General features: G+C 41.2%; 2 protein-coding genes across 2 annotated transcripts; both read left to right on the top strand.

Moving 5' to 3' along the window:
• Positions 1–5,346: 5,346 nt before the first annotated feature.
• On the top strand, positions 5,347–10,396 carry LOC121714262 (protein lifeguard 2-like). The gene is made up of 12 exons (XM_042099542.1): positions 5,347–5,608; positions 7,311–7,395; positions 7,698–7,798; positions 7,911–7,975; positions 8,088–8,141; positions 8,254–8,304; positions 8,402–8,441; positions 8,638–8,675; positions 8,788–8,875; positions 9,049–9,144; positions 9,248–9,301; positions 9,380–10,396. Exons 1-12 carry the CDS (start codon positions 5,594–5,596, stop codon positions 9,527–9,529), a joined length of 837 nt encoding a protein of 278 aa, XP_041955476.1. The 5' UTR covers positions 5,347–5,593; the 3' UTR covers positions 9,530–10,396.
• Positions 10,397–11,470: 1,074 nt separating this feature from the next.
• senp1 (SUMO specific peptidase 1) lies at positions 11,471–18,929 on the top strand. The gene is made up of 18 exons (XM_042098756.1): positions 11,471–12,100; positions 12,702–12,757; positions 12,855–13,045; positions 13,161–13,239; positions 13,475–13,670; positions 13,781–13,925; positions 14,062–14,180; positions 14,405–14,670; positions 14,997–15,060; positions 15,194–15,232; positions 15,364–15,448; positions 15,558–15,701; positions 15,955–16,086; positions 16,996–17,199; positions 17,846–17,925; positions 18,035–18,119; positions 18,224–18,319; positions 18,436–18,929. Exons 1-18 carry the CDS (start codon positions 11,961–11,963, stop codon positions 18,496–18,498), a joined length of 2,184 nt encoding a protein of 727 aa, XP_041954690.1. The 5' UTR covers positions 11,471–11,960; the 3' UTR covers positions 18,499–18,929.
• Positions 18,930–20,361: the final 1,432 nt, after the last annotated feature.

Genomic DNA, 20,361 nt, shown 5'->3' on the forward strand with positions numbered 1-20,361 from the left:
CTGTTTCCATTGCATGCCATATGACCAGTGGTTAAAGTGGGATTTGGCAGCTGGGGGAACCCTAAAATCCAGTGTCGGTGCAACGGGGAAAAATGACTCACCATTGGACAACATATTGAGTATCGTGGTGTAGCAATACTTTTTGGACAAGAATTGATAGCTTCTTGGTCACCTCTGTACATGCGAAAATATACTCCCCATTTATTTAAACAATATCATCGCGCTGTATCGTTGGTATGAAAGAATATATTTATTATTGAATTATCCGAGGTGGCGGAACTGCGTTCCTCCCACTTTAACTTCTGCATATGACTGTTGTCTGCTGTGTTGGGCTAATGGAACAGTGCTAATGGAGTAATGCCAAGCTAGATTAACATTTTCCCATGTTAAAACCATTTATCACATGAAAAATAACAATGTTATTTTCATGTGATAATAACAATAATAACAAGATGTGTTTCCAGGATATCATGTTCAAGTTGTAAAAATATTTTTTAGTGAATAGTGAAATAGTTTTTTTTTTTGTGAGGTCACAGTAATATTGACCTTTCACCACCCAAATATAATCAGCAACAAAACTTCTGTTAGACTTTTTTTGAGGACGGTCACTGAAAGGAGCTGTAACAAATATCGGAGGCTGCTGAAAAGGCAAGCCAATGGCTATGGCACTCACATGCTATTTGGGGTCATGTTGTAACCTGAATTGACTGAGACGCTGCTGCTGTGTTTCTGGAGTGGTAGTTGTTGGGCTTGCGTGTCGTCTGTTTATGTTGTTGATCAGATCATAAGGGTCCACAGTAATGAAGAGGAATGACTGGAGAATTTATGATATTGCTTGGTATGTTGGTATGTTGCTGATCGGATCATAAATGGCCATAGCAACAAACAGGAATGACTGAAGAATTTGTGACATTGGTTGGTAGTTGGTATCTAAATATTTGTTGGGATTTGTTGGTGTCTGCATCAAAGGCTTGCGGTTTGACTGGGTATGTTAATGATCAGATAATAAACCACCACAGCAATGAAGAGGATTGACTGAAGAATGTGTAGGTATTTGTGGGTGCCCACATCAAGGGCTTACAGTTGGTCTGGTTATGTTGCTGATTGGATCAGAAACTGTGGGAGCAAAGAAGAGGAATGACCAAAGACTTTGGTGGTACTTCTTGGTGCCCTCATTAAGGGTTGGTGTTTTGTTTGTTGTATAGTTGCTGATGGGATCATAAATGGACACAGCAAAAAAGATGATTAACTGAAGAATTTGTTGGTATTTGTGGGTGCCCGCATCAAGGGATTGCAGTTTGCTTGGCTGTGTTGCTGATCGGATCATAAACGGCCACAGCAAAGAAGACAAATTACCAAAAAATGTGTTGGCATTGGTTGGTAGACAACCTATCATGAGTGTGGAGGGAGCTGGGTCTGAGATGCCAGATACCACTGTTGAGCCTTCTGGAGGTCACTGATGAATGGAAGACAAAAGTGCAAGTGAATATTTGTACCAAATTTGAAAAAAACAATCCTACAGGCATTTATGATATATAATTTTCTCAAGAATGCAAAGTCCTTGACATTGACCTTTGACCACCAGATTCAAATATTTGTTATCTGTGAGTCAAAGTGAATATTTGTATCACATATGAAATTATGTCAGGGATTTTTTGAGATTTATCCACCACAAAGGGATATACATTAGGTCACAGTGACCTTGACCTTGACCTTTGACCTTTGGCTACCAAAATGTTACAAGTTATTATTTGAATCCAAGTGACTGTTTCTAGCCCTGAGATATGTTGGAGATATTACATTTGCAAATATTGGACCTACGGGTATACTGGTGTATGTCACCCAATGATGTCATTTTGAGCTACCTTAAGGAATATATTGCACTCAGGACATTAAATCTAGCTTGGATTTGATCAGTAGACATGATTAATGATAATATATCTCCATTTGTCCACCATAAATGACCTAAACATTATGTTTCAACCAATCATTGAAATAGATATGTATTTGAAATCACTGGCTGGATCACACTATTTAGGCGGTTACAGTGACAAAAATAATAAAAAGGCCGAGCCTTTTTCTTTTGATTTATAAAGTCCACAGATGGCCCTTTCATGTGAAGAAAGAATTTTGAAAAAAAGAGGTTGCTCATCGGAGATATTCAGGTCTGAATATTGCTATTTTTTGGGTATTCACCAAAAGGCATGTGACATAGTGGATACGTGCAGTCCTGGACTGACACCAGTCACACCTTACGTCTTGTAACTCCAGTTTTAAACTAACCTTGGATGCACCTTTGATGAATTGAATTGTTACTTTGTTTAAATCTGACAGCAGGAGGGATGTCAACATTTTATGCAATTTTGGGCCTTTTTTTGAGTTTTTTTGGCCTAAAACAAGGATGGGGGCCTAACTCCCCCTAGGTTGTTTCAAATTTTGTACTATTTTGGCTTTTTGAGTTTTTAGGTGGACCCTTCAAACTGTTCAAGTTTTATCAAAATCGGTGACGTAGCATGTATCACCCCCGCCTGGTCCTCTCATGGACACACTCTTAAAAGCAATTGATTGTAATGGAAATCTTGCAATGTTTTTGTCTACCTTTAGAAGGATTTAAATACCAATGAATATTTTACCACACATTTACCATTATCTACAGAGAATTTTATAAGTCAGTCATTTTAAGCTAGCAACAGGAGAGGCAGGTGACCGCTGCCTCTCTAAACCAAAAAGGTCTCAATTGGCAGAACATTTGGCAAGTGGATATTTCTGGAATAGAGGAAGCAATCTATTCTGTCTCCTGTAGGGGACCCAAGACCACAAATTTAAGACACCTTGGCCCTTAAAGGTATAGTTAGCGACCGTCGCTATATCAAGCCCATAACATTTTTTGCCACTTTCAGCAATCATCTCCTAACGATCCACTAGCTGACCATTCCGTGAGTACACTGTAAAAAACGGTCTCTGGAAGCTGCCCAGAGACAAAAAAGTAGGGGCAGCCTGTCCCCCAAACAAAAACGAAACCTGTGTGCAGTTTCTCTGGGAATACTGATGGGACGGGTGAGCTACCTTTCTGGTGTGTTTCGTTGGGTCCTTGGTTAAAATATCATGTGCGTTGTTTTGGAAAAAGCATCTGCTAATAATTTTTAATAAGCATAATTCCATAACAGGCCAAATAGAAAATAAATGTTAAATGTTAAATATAGCCTAGACATAATATTAAAATCAGATGATGTAGGATAGTATAGAGTTAGATAAAGTTGGATGGCTTCAGAACTCACACCAGTGGTCTTAAAGGAGCCACACCACTTTTATGACACTATAGCCGTTCTGTTGACCTTTAGATTTGTTGCTACTGGGCATGAAGGGCAGGCCAATTATGAGTTCTGTCCAACATTGATGGTAGGTTTAGAAAAAAAGTCAGCACATTTTAATCATATTGCAATAATACCAATAACCGTGATCATTTTGGTCATGATTTTTCATCAAATGTTCATACTGTATCTCTAGTGGCTGGTAGACTTTGGAATCCACCAGCCACAATGGTAGGTGGAAAAAAATATTTTAGGCTATTTCCATCCCTGATACATACGTACACTCATACACACATTCATAAGTCTCAATCTGTCCATTTCTTTCCACAAAACTCGCCAGAAGTCATCATTTAAGGGGTTATTTTTAATTTTTTTCTACTGAGCTACTACCTTTTTCAGGTGGGCAGGGGGGTCCTTTTCATGTCTGTGCCCAGGGGCCCAGTGGCTCATAATCCTTCCATGCCACGGGGTTAAAACACTGGTCTTTTTTCAAGTGCAATCAATAATTTAATTGTACATTTTGAAGAAACTTTTCCATTCTATTAGGTTTTTTAAAAAAACATAAATCAGGGATTATACTGTACATAGCAAAAAAGTCAGGGGACAGACATTTTTAAAATTAGGTTAAGGGAAAAATGTAATGCACACGCACTATGACTTCACAAAATCTCACTCCAGCCAAACACCCAAAGTTGGCAACCCTGACTTTGATGATACAATCCTGCAACTGAGCAACTCCAGTCCAAAAGGAGAAAAGTACGCGTTGCAACGGACACTGACAGCAATGACAGTGATAGAGAAGTTATCAGCATTTGCGTATATCTGCTCGTAAAACATCTCCACTGCTCAAGCTGAAGTGAACCATGCAGAACATTATGACTGAGGTCAACTTTGTTTTACATTGTGCATTGTAATGATCTCTACTTAATGTTTCTTATTGAATGTAATTCTGGATCATTTTGGGTGACCTTTGACCTTTAATATGACCTTGAAATAGGATATTTTATAATGCAAACTATTCTCATGGCATGACATACCACATGAAACATCATCAAAGGGCCCATAATGAACATTTCTCTACATTGAACTTAAAAAAATGTTAAAATATTGTGTTTTGTTGCATTTTGAGCCATTTTTGTGACCTTTGACCTAAAATATGACCTTGAAACTATACCCTTTGTAGTGCAAAGTACTCTTACGGCATTGCCTGCCACATGAAATACCTTTAAAGGACCCAGCATGAACATAAATCCACTATGTACTTGAAAGTTGGCAAAAAACACACGTTTTCAGGGTTGAAAAAGTAATTTTCGGGGGGGGGGATTTCGAGCTTGATTTGACATTTTTTCACATCAATGTATTCCCAAGACATGGGAGCATTAGAAAATCTGGGCTAAAGTTGAATCTGAACATTTTCCTGAAATAACCCTCCCCCAGTTAAAACAAAAAAGATGCTATTATTATATAATATGAAACTAATTGAATGATTTGCCACTGATAACATTGGATAACATTGAAAAACAAATGGCTTCTGTGTATAGTTATGTGCACTTGCATTTATCTATCTACAATCTGTCTAGTCTATATTTTCATTTACTCATATATTTATTATTTATTATAAACCCTTGAACATAAAAAAATACCTTTTATTCTAAACATAGCACAAAATTTTTTAATTATAATCATAACAGAAAATCAGCTATTTAGATTAGCCGTTACTAACTCAGTTTGAGTATAATTTTCAGAGACCGTTCCAGTCAGAAAGGTCAATAAGAAGGTTTGAGATTGTAGGGATAATCCAAGGATCTATGCAAACTCTTCTGCAAGCATCCCTACGCTGCCCAGCCTTGCTGCAGTACAATAATTCTAGATCTCTCTCGACTGAGTGTTGCGTCACTGATTCACAGACCGTAGCACATTTCAGATACCCCTCTGTGGCAGCCAACTTGGTACAGTCCAAGCCCATCTCAATGAGTCTGCTTCACCTGGATGTTGCTAGAATGTGCTGTTTTGGGTGAGGGAGGGGATCTCTGTGTGGGAACGACAGAAAAGAGAGGGCTGTGCTGAGCGAGGATTAGTCGACTGCGAGCATCACAGGGGCTTTCATCTGAGCTGCGTAGTAGGAACCACTGCAATAGTCCAGACACAGGGACAGCTATCTACAGCATCAAAATAAATACCTAAAGCAAAGAAAATACAGGTGAACCAGGTGGTGCGGGCAGCCAGGGTCAATATTGTGAATAAAGCGAAGGAGCCTACAGACTTAGGACAACAGAGTCATCATGACTCAGGGCAAGGTAAGCACCCTGGATCCTATACTGTCATATGTGCAATATTTTACAAAATTGGCAGAAGGGCTGTAATATCTTCTCTTTATTTTTCACCAGGCTGTGTTATGTAATAGTTCTGGTTTACTTATGCATCTGTCTAGTTTTCTGGTTACAGAAGGCCAATGCACATAGTCAAATGAAATGCGTATATCGGCCAACAGACCGCAAGCACACTCAGGTGATGTTTTGTTTTCACTGCTGCTGGATTGATCCAAGATTGCTGTGCCCATGTTATTGTTTAATGCACTGTGTGTAGTGCTTCTATATTTGGGCTCACTGTAAATGAAGAGTCATTTAGGAATATGTATAATGTTTTTCGCATCAATCAAACATGTCACAGGACTCAATTAAGGACAAATTGGTATTGAATTTGGTGTGCATAGTGCATACTGAATACATCTGTCACTGCACAGTAGTGTTTTGAAGTTATAGGCGATTCCTATTACAATTTTCATTCACAAAGCCTTCTCAAAGCCACAAACCACCAATAACAATTCATAATTGGCAGTATTGTTGGTGTTCAAAACATTCCAGCAGTAAATTAAACTTGTTGAGTGGACCTTTGAAATTGAAGCAAAAGTAGAATATTGTCGAACCTTTGATCATGGACTTATGAGGAAAGCAGTCTCTCTTTTCATGACTGTATGAAAAAGCCAGTGTATTTAAGCTCATCATTTGTAACAAGTGTAACAGCATTTGTTTGCATAAAGAGCCTGCCACATACTCTTACTCCAGTAATTATTAATTTACTGATTTCGGATCAGTTACATTAAGTCATCCCTCACCCACAGTACACGCAGTATGCACTGGGAACATTATTTATCAATGAGGAGGGTTACTAGAGAATGTCACACATGGAATGTCTGACACGGGCTCTCTTAAAGAAGTAGTATACTCCTCCGTGCACATTTATGCGCGTGAAAGACGTGCGTCATTGACCCACGGTCAAAATTGATGGGGAGGCACATGACACCCAACCATCCGCCCCACCACCATGACACAATTATCGTCACACGGCGCGTGCAGGACACATATAGGACAATGCCAGGCCTACTAGTGTGTCATTTGTTATGTGCTGTCAGTAGTTTTCCATTTCATTTTGCAGGAGATAGTTGCGAGAGTAATTTAAGGCCAGATTAGCCATATGGTCAGGCAGTGCTGTTGCGTAACAGCCCAGTTGCACAGGGAGCTGCATCTGGACAAGCTGCTGCTCTGGGCAGTTGAGTCCGGTCAGAGCCCTCAGAATCAGTAGGTTGATATAAATATGAGATTGGAGTACATGTAATTTTGGGTCAAACCACTACCCCCATGGACAGATTATGAACTTTCAGGCCAGATGTATTAAGGCCCCCCCACTAATTGTCGCATATGTGGGAGGGGGGGTTGGGGGTCCTCCCCCAGACATTTTTTTAACTTGTTTGATGTGATTTCCTGTATTCTGGTGCATTTTGGTGATGGCCAATACTAGATTCAGAGCCTACATCCTGATTTGTTGATATTGAGGCAATGATTTCATGCAAAGGCTTGAGCTTCAGGGCCCCCTGACCCCTTGGGCCCCTGGGCCTGGGCCTGGTAGGCCCATGCAGTAATCCATCCCTGACTACTCAAGGTGACAAACAATATAAAAAATAATCCAAAAGATCATTGAAGGTTTCTCATTTACTTACAGCTGTCGGTGACAAACAAAACAAACCATGGCTCTACTGCAGAGACCATGCCCCCAGCCCCTCCAACTTATGAGGAGGCCACTGCAGGTAAAGAATCTTACATCACACAGTAAGATCTCATGTCTTCTCACACACGTTTCATTACTCGTCTCTTGATAACGTTTATGTAAAGTGCAATGGGATAACTACCTTATGATGAACAATTTGGATGACACGCTATGGTTACAATAGAAACAAAAACATCAAGTAAACACAAGCAAACAATGTAGACACTATACCTGGACAACATTCCTGTCATCAGACATTGACCATTTGTGTTTTACACTTCACTGGACTTAATGGTATAGTAATGACTATTGATAAAGAATCTTTTCATGTCTTCTCTACAGAAGGCAGTCCTTCCTACAGTGGGGCTTACCCTGGCGATGGAGAGATGCTTACAGAATTTAACTGGGATGACAAGAACATTAGAAGGGTGTTCATTCGCAAGGTCTCATAAGGATACTAATAAGTGGATGTTTAAGACCCATTATTTCCTTATTGTTTAATTAACATTGAGAGTTGCATCATGCCAATACATATTTTTGTCTGTCTTTTTTTAGGTGTATGCTATATTGATGATTCAGCTCTTGGTTACCCTAGCCATTGTGTCTGTGTTCACTTTCTGGTAAGTGCATTGAAATTCAGAGAGTGAGAAAGAGAGATTAAACTTTAGAAGATGATGAAGTATGAGCATGTGTTATGTATGAGGTTATGAGGCTATTGCTTGGTCTTTTTAGTGACCCAGTGAGGGGGTACATTCAAGCCCACCCTGGCTGGTACTGGGTGTCTTAGTAAGTACCATTCTCATTCAAGTAGATAGAAAGTAGAGTAAATGCATCATCAATTACTCATCCAGATTGTTGTTATGATGTTTCTGACATGTTTATTGTTCCCTTTCAACAGTGCTGTGTTCTTTGTCACATATCTGACCCTGTCCCTCTGCTCAGGACCCAGGTACATTTTAATATTAGTCAGTGGGCTTCTTTGACCATATCTGACACACCAAAACACTTATCACAGTGTCTTACATTCTCCTTTTGTCTTGTTTAAGGAGACAATTTCCTTGGAATCTCATCATGTTGACAATCTTTGTAAGTAGTGAAGGTTTATATCACAGTCTGTTGAAAGTATAATTAAAAGATTTGAACATATTTACAGGAAAATCAAAACAAAGGAAAACATGAAAACATGTTCTCATGAAAACATGTTATCATTTCTGACTAATCTTTGTTTACTTTCTGACTAATCTTTGTTTACTTCTGTCTATTAAAATCTCTCTTGTTCCAGACTCTGTCTCTCTCCTATATGACAGGAATGTTGGCCAGGTATAGTGTTTAGATTGTTTGTTTGTGTATGCTTGGTGATTTTGTTGTTTGGTGAAATTTGATAACAAATTTTGTAATTATTTACAAATTGAGTGTTCTCTCTCACCTCAAGTTATTACAACACCAAGTCAGTCGTGTTATGCCTGGGAATCACAGCTCTTGTGTGCCTTTCTGTAACAGTCCTCAGTTTCCAAACCAAGGTGAATTTTTTATTTTTTATTTTATTTATTATGTAAATATTGTAATGTACAGCTGCAGTTCAGCAGTTCACACTTCTTGTGTTAGTAGTTACTAACTGATTACTAAAAGCTATCTGGATATAAAGTCAAATGAAATAAGAACTGTTCTCTTCAATCTTTGTTCTTTCCTATAGTTTGATATCACTTCATGTCAAGGTGTGCTGTTTGTATTCAGCATGACTATGCTTATTGGTGGGCTGGTTCTGGCCTTCGTCCTCCCCATGGGCTATGTAAGTATCATTTAAGCCGCCTAAAGAAAAAGACCAAATGGAAGAAATGACTTATCTTTTGTTTAAAACATATATACATGTCTACTTTGTTGTCATCCTTCAGGTTCCCTGGTTGCATGCTGTCTATGCAGCTTTAGGAGCAATCCTGTTTACCATGGTGAGTCCAGTGACATTCTATTCATCTGGGTTGGCTATGTCTGAAACATACCCTCACTGCATCTTCTCTTTGCTCCAGTTCCTCGCATTCGACACCCAGCTATTGATGGGCAACAAACGCTACGCCCTAAGTCCAGAGGAGTACATCTTTGCCACCCTCAACATCTACACGGATATCATCTACATCTTCTCCTTCTTCCTCCAGCTGTCTGGCACAGAGAGGAACTGAGATATCTTGTTGTGGCATCCAATTGTACATCCTGTAATGCAATTCCTGTGGTCCACACCTTCTTATCCCTCAAAGTTACAGTGACCCTGTTCTCTCCAGCATGATATGTGTAGTACACTGTCTTGTGTGTTTAGCTCTCGTGCTGACATCCCTCCAGACCTGACATGTCACTCACATGTAGGGTGGCTGGGGTTACATTAATTGGTTTTAAAGGGGACCCTAAATATAATAGCTTCTCTTGTCAGTGGACTCACATACTGGGGTACTACTTGAAGTGTATGTTCATCTAAAGATTGTGCAACAGCATTCTTGGAATCACTTTAAACCTTGATGTCATATGGGGCTTATCATGGTGTTGGAAAAACAAAGTCATTCCTTTAATTTCGTGACACTGCATGAATTCATGGGTACCTCTGTGCAATACAACAGCTTACAAAAAAGAGAGAGTTACAGAAGTAAACACCATCGTGAAATGGTAGCTTAGTCTCCAGCCTTCCATCTGCACAGTGTTTTGTAGTACATTTGCTCTAAGTGCATGTAGACTAGAGTGGATGTCAAGAGAATCATCGGGTATGATGTTTAATGACAGTCTCTGTGGCTGCTATGGGTTAACCAACAAACTACATTTGCTAAACTGCACTTTAACTGTTACTGTGTTGTTCTCAGTTGCCTTCACTGCCCCACAGTCGACACCCCCTGTTTCCCTAATATGAAGTGTTGGTAGCCTAGTCCTTCTTTTATGTGCATTCTCTATTAAAAACAAGACTAATGTAGGTTTACAGAAGTTGATTACTAAGGAAAAGCTGAGCATGGTTGGGAATATTGCATGTGGCCAGTGCCTCTTGGAGGATGCTTTTGGCTCCTCTGTATGGAAGTGTTAATGGTCTATTTTTATTGCTGTGTGGCCTTTCTGCTTATTTTAGAAAGGAGCTTTGGCAATTTGACCAGATGAAATCAATAATTCATTCAAATATTTTAGGGTTTTATTTATTTATTTTTTGTAAAAAATAACCTATACCAAAATATGTGTATATATTGTCAGGTTGATATAAAAGCCATTGCCACTTTTGCAAAAGACTATTCTTATGGCCAAATATTTATTTAGGAAGTAGGCCTATATGTGTCAAATAACCTATGTTTCTGGTTTAAACTGAAGGCCTATTTGAATAGGCTACTGTATAATTTCTGAGCCCAGATTTAAAAGTGCCAAAGCATTTAATTTAGAGGGCATTTAAAATAAGTTTGGTGAAGTTTCAAATATGCAGCTCTGTTATAGCCTATTTGATAGCCTAGAATATAGCACAGACTTTTCTGGTAAATTCAAGAAGTAGGCTATAGGCTACTGATTGATTTAACAGCTGATTTCCTGTCATTGAAAAGGAAAACGTTATTTTGTTATCTTTTATTTAAAGATGTGAATGTAAATGTTGGCCTACATTGATTTTTCACAGTGGTTGAAATAAAATAATGAGATGGACTACCCAGGCCTATGTGGTGTTATATTTAGGCTAACGCATTTTGGTCTATCACTTGGCACAAAGTTGAAATATGAGACTAGTCCTACAAATGAAAATTTTATTTTTTTTCGTTGAACGTTTATGAAAAAGTTTTCATTTGTAGGACTAGTATATATATATATATATATATATATATATATATATACTGTATATATAGAGTACCTACCACATCTACACTGAAGTGGGGAAATGTTTACAAAATGTTTTATACATACATATGTAGGCTATGTATAAAACATTTTGTAAACATTTCCCCATTTCAGTGTAGATGTGGTAGGTACTCTATTGGGTAGGTACAAGTGCGATTTCCCTCGTTTACCTATCAAGTAAAACTAAATGACGTCAAGGATACGTATGGTATTGATCCAGCCATTCACCGTTGAAAATACTTTTAACTCTTGTAGTACTTGCTTCTCAGTCAACCAATGAAAGTGTTTGTAGGATAGATGTGAATGTCGGCCATGTTGTGGTTTTAAATGAGGAAGAAGCGGGAGAGGTTATCGTCTTAGCAAGTTTATTTGTAACATTTACTCATTCAGAATATCGCCTATTGACTTTAGAAGTCATTGTATCATGGTTGGAGGCAGTATTTAGATGAGTAAAAGAGTGTTTTATAAACATTAACGCGTCGACGGCGCTAACGTGGGCGACACACACTCTGTTGGCCTTCTTAGCTATCTAGCTAACTAGCCAGCTAGTTATACTAGCTGCTAGCATAGCATGCTGGCTAACTAAGGAGGTTATTCCTGACGATAAAGATAAAGCCAACAAAGCTAGTTAGCAGTTAAAGCTAGTGGTTGTTTGCAGTAGCGTGCGAATGACGGAAACCGTTATCGTGAGTTTGCTGCTGCCTTGGCAGGCTAATTCGAAGCGCCTCTAAGTTCTTTCTCGCTACGAATCGACTACACTTCAACATGTTCAATAAATTCTACGAATGGATTGGAACAGGAATAGCTAGTCTCCGTAACGGAGCGCCTGCCAATGATCTACAGTTACCCGGCACCGCTGGAGTTTCTGAAGACGGTCCTCTCAGGAGAAAAAGGACAAATGACTGGTAAGTAATCTTTTGTGGGTTAGCTGGCTAGTTTCCGATTTAAAAATGCTTTCTTGTAATGCACTTGGCCAGTTAAGGTAGGTGTTACACGCGACTTTATGTGATAACATATCCCATACGAAAAGTCCTTATATGCTACTACTGCTGAACTGGGTGTTTACCAACACTCAGGGAAGGAAGCGCGAAAACTATATTTGGCCTGGACACCAAATTAAAACCCAACATTGCAACATGGGGTTGCAACATGAAGTTGTTAGAGTTGTTTTTGTAAGGCGGCATGCCTTATTCCATCTTTAACCATGCCAAGCAGAGGTATTCTGATAGGTTCACTTATAACGTTAATGCACGCAGTTTTTAATTTGCCGTCTTATCTACACAGAGAGTTTACATTTCACGCATTTCAGTTTATGAGTGGTCTTTGATACCTGATGCCAACAGTCAGCTATGTTAGCGGAGGTCGTCAGCATAACATACCATTGGCCTTCCTACACATGAGTAAGAAATTGTGCACTGCAGAATCTAAGTGTTATTCTCTGAACGTCAAACGTGTTGATGCTGCTAGGGGTCTTATCAGTGAGGTGATTGTGTTTTTTATGGACAGCATGGAGGATGGAGTAGCAGATGAGGAAGACGGGGCTGTTAAGAAGTTCCGTATGGGTAAGTTGTTTTAGCTGTACTCGTGAAAAGTGAGATGTTGGAGAAAAGTCTGTCAGCCAGCCTAGACTAGAGTTTTTAACCTAGAATCTTTGTTCAGGAAACCTAGTTGACTCTGTCAAGAGTGCTGCAGAAGGGGTAAAGACCCATGGCTCCAGTGTGGCTTTGTGGGTACGGAACAGTGTGAGCCCGACCTTGAGGAATATGTTGCCAGCATCCCCAGGACCGCTTCAGCCGCCCAGCATCCATCCTGCTCAGCCCACAGCTCCTGCCTCAACTCCTGAAAGCCAGGTTGGACTGAGATACATGTTTTTGTTGCTGATTGTTGATAAGAACTTTGGTCTAGGGTTGGTTTGTCTGATGTGAATGTATATACAGTATTTATTATTATTATTTATTTTTTTAGGAAAGTAGTCCATGTCCTGCTGGGGAAACCTTTGCTGCTCCTTCTACTACAATGGAATGGAAAGTCACCTCTAAATCAGGTAAGAATATGTGGATAAATACAAAATCATTTAGATTTTACATAGGTTTCAGGTCTTACAGAGTTTTAATTTAGGGATGCATTTTCAAAAGATTTGTCATCAGTTTCACATTGAATTTATTCTCCTGATTGAATTTATTCTCCTGATTTACTTTTTCATGATACCAGAAGTTTGTTTTTGTCTTATTACATGCACCACTTTCTAATGCCATTCCTTTCTTAATGTGAACATTTAGATATTTTAAGGACAGAGAAATCTGTCACCATCTCTAAAGTGTGCAGGCGACAGGCCTGCATGGCTCTACCCACCCGAGAAGCGCCCAAAACCAACGGGCACTCCCTCTGTTTACCCCCTCCCACCAGCATTCCCAAGCCGTGCCCCTCCCCTCGCCTGGGCAGACCCCTGAACCTGAGGCTGCACAGATCACCCAGGTGTGTAAACACATACACCTCTGGACACTGTTCTGCGTCTGCGATTGCTCTCTGTGTAACCGGACTGGGCCGTTTGAAATGTGCTTTTTGTATTTCTTTTGCGTCTGCAGCGTGTCCACCAGCCCGGCGTCCAGCAGAGGAAACGCCTCCTACACCAGCATGTATGAAAAGACCTTCCCCAGCCATACGGGGAGTCCCTCTTATGGCAGCCCTCGCCGAAACGTCCGAGAGCGCCCGCGCTGCACAGCGCAAGAGGTCAGTGGTCACCACATCTCAGATACGCCATCTTACTCAAGAACACTGTTCTAGAAGATTCTGTGTTTTTGTGAATTGAATGAAGTGATGTGAAGTACTGATGTGCCTGTGTATGGTGCTGTCTTTGTGGTTACAGTCAGTTCGCGAGGAGGAGAAGGAGGTTTACAGACAGCTTCTGGCTATGGTGTCTGGTGGACAGTCGTCACTCTTTCAGAACGGCAGTTCACACGGTGGTCTTCGCTCTCACAGGGATTTGTGAGTGAACTTGACTTTCTATCCCAGATCTCAGTGCTATGGTTTTGATTTGTGGATTTGATCTGCAAGAGCACAGTTCATTCTAAATTTGATATGCATTTTTTGGTATGGGTATATTTGGTATATTTTCCACCTGAAATGCTTAAAGCTTTTAATTTAATCTGCCATGTTTTGCTGTGCACGTGGCACGAGCGTAGAGAGTCATCTCCTCCACCTCTCCCCAGCACCAGCTTCCTGTCGTCCAGTCGGCGGCGGCTGCTGCAGTGTTCGTCGTCCGCAGGCTCCGAGTCCCTGGAGACGTACAGCATCAGTGCCCCTCCCAGTCCACGCCCCGCCTCCAGCCAGGCGTCCAGCCCCAGAGCGGCCGACCGCAAGGCCTGGTCGCCAGAGCCAGACCTGCAGCCCACCATCAAGAGCCCGGCGGCCCTGCCATCTGCCCCCTCGCCCGTCACCCTGCAGGACACCTCCTCTCAGGACACGCAGTCATCAGGTCTGCACCACACAGCAACGCTAGTCAGAGATTCTCATGGCGCTCACGCTGTGGGAAGCTGCTATCAGATCTTACTTTGGAGGTTGTAGTGATCAGGCCTGAGCCTGTGCAAACTACCTGTGAGACAGAAAGTGAAAGAAATCTAACCACACCAAAGGTCTAACACAAATCTCACAGGAAGGCTTTAATGTCTCTCCAGTACATTACATTTGTGTGGGAAAGACTGTTCACATGTTACAATGCCTGCGGGGTGCCTCAGGTCATTAATGTGCTCCTCTAACATCAGGCAGTTGGGCTAATGCTTTCCCTCTACTGCTCCTGTGCAGCTCATGATGGAGACTCTGTGATTTTTGTGAAGGAGCAGCAGGGCAAGAGGCCAGACAACTCCAGGTGAGCAGAGCTCATGGTGCCCTAAGATGTTTCTCTCTATCTATCTATCTCTATCTCTCTCTCTCTCTCTCTCTCTCTCTCTCTCTCTCTCTCTCTCTCTCTGTCCTAACCACTATGTCCCCCTTCTTTGCAGTGTACCCTGTTTCCAGGCAGAGCTTTGGATTAAAGAACTGTAAGTTATCCTCTCTTGGGAGGAGTTGTTTTTTGTGTCTTTATTTGACTTGCACTATGTTATCCAAGCAGAGATGTTTGGAAGGATTGGTGCTTGCAGTGCCTTTGCTAAAGCTTGACTGTGCCTTGCAGGACTAGTCTGTATGATTCTCGTGCCCGGGAGAGGCGGAGGTTGATTGAAGAGCAGGAGGCTCTCGCCTCCCAGCTGTTACAACAGGTGAGCTGCTTTCTCTCTTCCCCAAAACACACTCTATAGTCTCCTAGTCTCTCCCTACCTCCTGCCCTCTGATTTTAATTGAACGTGTGTGCTCGTCTGTGCACCTCAGCGTCTGACAGAGGAGGGTCTGATGGGCGTGAGCTCGGTGGAGCTGCAGGTCCGTGTTCCCCTGGAGAAGGAGGTGCCGCTCGCCCCAGTCACCCCAGAGCCCACGACAGCAGTGGAGGAGCCCGAGTTCCCCCAGCTTACTCAGGTGTGTGTGTGTGTCTCTGTCTGTCTGTCTGTGTCTCTCATGGAGCTAAAGGCAGGGTTCCCACGTGTAATGGAATTTCTGGAATCTCATGGAATTTTGGAAAGTCTATTCCAGACATGGAAAGTCAGGGAATTTTACCATTTTTGGGGCAAAGTCATGGAAGATCAGGGAATTTTGTATGTACTTGCCAAAAATAATACATTAACTCAAGTGTGTGTGTGTGTGTGTGTGTGTGTGTGTGTGTGTGTGGTAGGTGATGGAGGGGGAGGTGAACAGAGCTCTACGAGGGGGAAATCAGGACGAGATTCTGAGTGAAGGCTTCCGTCTCACCATCACGCGTAAAGACCTGCAGACGCTCAGCCATCTCAACTGGCTCAACGATGAGGTCAGAGGCTCCCGCCACTGCTGCCTCACACTACCAGTAGCCATGGGAATGGAACTCACACACACCTCTAACATGTGGTCTAAAATTCTAACAGGACTAAGAAGTTGCACTGTGCAATCCCCTTTAACTTATACTTTGTTAGCATTTATGTATTGCCAAATAAATCAGTCTTGAGTAGAATTACACAGTTTAGATTTCTCTGGTATGTTTCCAATGCTCTAAATGTCAGCCTTAATCAGCAATTTTGTCATTTTTCTGCAGTGTCTTTTGAAGATGTAATAAGCAGTCTTTATTACACGGCTTTTCAGAGTGCTGCAGAAAGTTCCATTCACATGAATGGGCCTTCCAACGTTCGGGCCTAAGTTAAATCTATATAATCACCGGCAAAGTATTTAATCACCGCTGTCAATGGCAATGGGTTGATTAACGTCTTTCATATCCCTCCGCAAGACGTCTGTTCGCTTATTGCAATTGAATTTCATTGAAAGGGAAAGTAAGCTAGTAAGACGTTGCCACGCAACACCTGAAACTGTCCAGTTCTATCTGTGTGGCGAACTATTTATTTTGTCAGCGGAAGACACGGAACGGTAGCAAAATCATTTTTAAAGACCCATTGTGTTAGGTTTCTTTTCTCGTTTTGGCAAGTATCCGTGTAATAAGCTCCGCTGCGCGTCGGGGTTCTGTTCTCCCTGTCGGGACTTATTTTTTGATAATTACCGGCGGACAATACATTATCCCTTACTTGTCGAATACTTTCATGTAGAGTTTTTTTTTTGTACTACTTGGTATGTTGAAGTTGTATAGATGTAATGCTCTGTTAGAATACCTTACATCATGGTTGGTGTCATCGGACTGTTCAGTCCTCAGTGATTGTGACCGTACAGTAATGTGGTTCTACTTCACGTCCAGGTGATCAACTTCTACATGAACCTGCTGGTGGAGCGCAGCAAGCGGCCGGACCTGCCCTCCGTGTACACCTTCAACACCTTCTTCTTCCCCAAGCTACGCAGCGCCGGCTTCTCAGCCGTCCGCCGCTGGACCAAGAAGGTGGACCTGTTCTCCCACGACATCCTGCTGGTGCCTGTCCACCTTGGGGTCCACTGGTGCCTCTCGGTGAGTACGGTCTCCTCTCCAAGCCGAGATGCAGGTCACCAACCTCTGCTGTCTGGCCAGCCGTCACAGCAGATGGAGCTTTGGGAATACAACAGAGTCCAACTCCTGCAACCGTGATCAGTGATCAGTGCTGGCAGGGCATTGGGTAACACTGGTGCTGAGGTGGCAACAGCAGAGTTGATTTCAGCATTGGATTGACATCTGATGAGCTGTTTGATTCTGTGCTTGCATGCTTTATTCTGGTAGATCTTTCCATTAAAGCTAATGTAAAGAAAAATGTTATAGATTACATATAAGCCCTATGTAATGCATCCTGTTCCTGGAATACAGTGAGAGAATGTTATTGTTATTGTTGTGTGCATTATCTCACTTCTAATATTATTATTATTATTATTATTATTATTATTATTATTATTATGAAGTGGTTCATAATGGCTCATCCCTTCATCCCTGGCTTACATTTGCTGATCAGATCATTACTGCAATCTTCTATTGACATTAACTATGGTTTGAACATACTGAAAGGCTTTCTAGCCTTGCAACTGTAGAGTTTAAAATGATGTCAGTAGAGCAGAGCAAGTGTGTAGTACACCATGCGCTCTGATCTGCTTGCAAAGCTTATTTTCCGCTTGGTATGCTCCCACAGGTGGTAGACTTCCGGAAAAAGTGCGTCTTGTATTTCGATTCCATGGGTGGAAATGATGACGAAGCATGCAGAATATTGCTGTAAGTTATTCTCGCTTTACCCTCAACTGCTGCACCATGTAGTGTTATTAGCCATTTAGTCATTTGAACAAGTTTAGCAGAAGGCTGATGATAACGCTATCCCCCATAGGAAATACCTGAAACAAGAGAGTGAAGACAAGAGGGGGAGACAGCTGGACACTTCAGACTGGACGCTGCACAGTAGAAAACCAAATGTGAGCACTGCACCTGGAGAGAGTACACCATGCCTCGTCAACAGAGTTGTTTTATGTTGCAGAGTTGCTCCTGTCTGTGGCTGATCCAAGGTTTGGTTTTGCAGGAGATTCCTCAGCAAATGAATGGGAGTGACTGTGGGATGTTCACATGTAAATATGCCGAGTACATCACCAAAGACAGACCCATCACCTTCACACAGGTAAGCATGCATTGAGGAGCTGAGTCATAGCCTAAACCATTCAGTATGAGTTAGAACTCTTGTCATTACACAAATGAACTAACATGCTTCTTCTGTCGTTGCTCTCTGCCCCACAGAAACACATGCCCTATTTCAGGAGGAGAATGGTGTGGGAGATTCTGAACAAGAAATTGTTATGAAAACTGACACTAGGTGAATCCGTGGCACCTGTACTCTGTTCAACTGCAGGCTTCAGTTTGGCCAGAGACACACAACACCGTGTGACCAGCACCCATCCCTGCCCCCAGATGGATCCGCACGGACCCAGCTGAAGCTTTGTGTTCGCTTCAGCACACCACAACCAGGGACGCGGATTGGACATTTGAACATTTTATCCCTCGATGGCAAGCGTTTATTCACTCGTCATGTCTCGTGCTCACTTTTTGTACGTCGTCTCCTAATATAGAAATGGGATGGCAGCTTTTAAGAATTTTTGGCAAGGGCCAAAAGCTGTTGACCTCTCCTCTCCTGTATATAGCCCTGATGTGATACAGGGAAAACATACTTTGTATCTTACCAGCCAGAATTCCAGGAGTAAATTGTGACAGTTTGTCACGTTATTTTCCATGTATTTTCGTATTTTCTTTCGCATTATTGGATGTTTCTCTTGTTGAAAATGAACAATTGAAATAAAAAAAGCGAAATGTTAAAATAAAACCTCTTTAATTAAAAAATAAAGTTGTGCTCCAAGCCGGAAGCTTAAGGTTTAAGCTGCAAATGTCCTCTCCAAATGAGAATCAATGTTTCTGTGGCCCCACCACACCTGAGTAACGTCTCGCATCTTCCACAAAGCTCACATTTGGAGGGTGTGCAAAAACCCTGTAATGTGCTGAAAGGGATCAGCAGAATATTATGGTGACGTTCAGAAGGGCCACAAAGTCAGAAAAGGCCTGCACATCTTAAGAGTTAAGAAGGGCCCAATAAGGTCCCAATCATGCACTGTATCAATTAAAGTCCCACCATGTTTGGCTGCCTACGTACATCAGCACCTCATATATTCAGGGATGCACAGTAACTAAGTACATTTACTTGATTACTGCACATAAGTATGATTTTAGAATATCTGTACTTTACTTGAGTATTACTATTTTTGGACATTTGTGACTTTTACTCCATTACATTTGAAAGGCAAATACTGTACTTTTGACTCCACTATTTGAAATATGAGCATAAAGTACTTGTTACTTTTAAGCACATTTGAAGTGATTCTTTAAATGCAATAACACTATAGACTATTGTTGAAGTTCCTTTTTTTCAATAGTTCAATTTGAACTTGGCTGTGGTAAAGATAGTGACAGCAGATTCTTCATCAGAATATCCTCCATGATCATGGTGAAGTTGGAATGAAATTACACAATCACTTGACATTCTAAAAACAAGTACTTCTGTACTTCAACTCAAGTAAAATTTTGACATGACAGCTTTCACTTGTATTGGAGTAATATTTAACAAGGTGTATCTATACCTATCCTTGCCTTAAGTGAAGGAATTGTGTCCTTTGTCCACCTCTAGATGTACAGTGCAGAATAATAGCAGTGTGTTTTAAAAAACTGAATAAAGCTCAAAATCCTTAGAATAGCTGTTAATTCCATAATATCAATGCATTGGGAACACTGCACATTCAATTTCAAATCAAAACATGACCAAAATTGATCACGTTTGTGTTACCTTTACAGAAAGTGAAAAAAAAGGAATGTTAGGCTGTTCAAAAAAATAGCAGTGTTTGCATTTTTCTTTACAATCTCAAACATTTACTGTATAAAATCCTCTGAACTGAAAAATGTCTCAAGATTTTGCTTTACTTTGAATCACTGCACTAATATCTAGTTGCATTACCATTATTTCTGAGAATTGCTTCACATCTGTGTTGCATAGAGTCGACCAACCACTGGCACCTATGAACAGGTATTCCAGGCCAGAACGATTGAACTACATTCCACAATTCCTCTGCATTTCTGGGTTTTGCCTCAGAAACAGCATTTTTGATGTCACCCCACAAGTTT

Source organism: Alosa sapidissima, chromosome 7 (genome assembly GCF_018492685.1).
Source record: "Alosa sapidissima isolate fAloSap1 chromosome 7, fAloSap1.pri, whole genome shotgun sequence".
NCBI classification, from domain to species: domain Eukaryota; kingdom Metazoa; phylum Chordata; class Actinopteri; order Clupeiformes; family Clupeidae; genus Alosa; species Alosa sapidissima.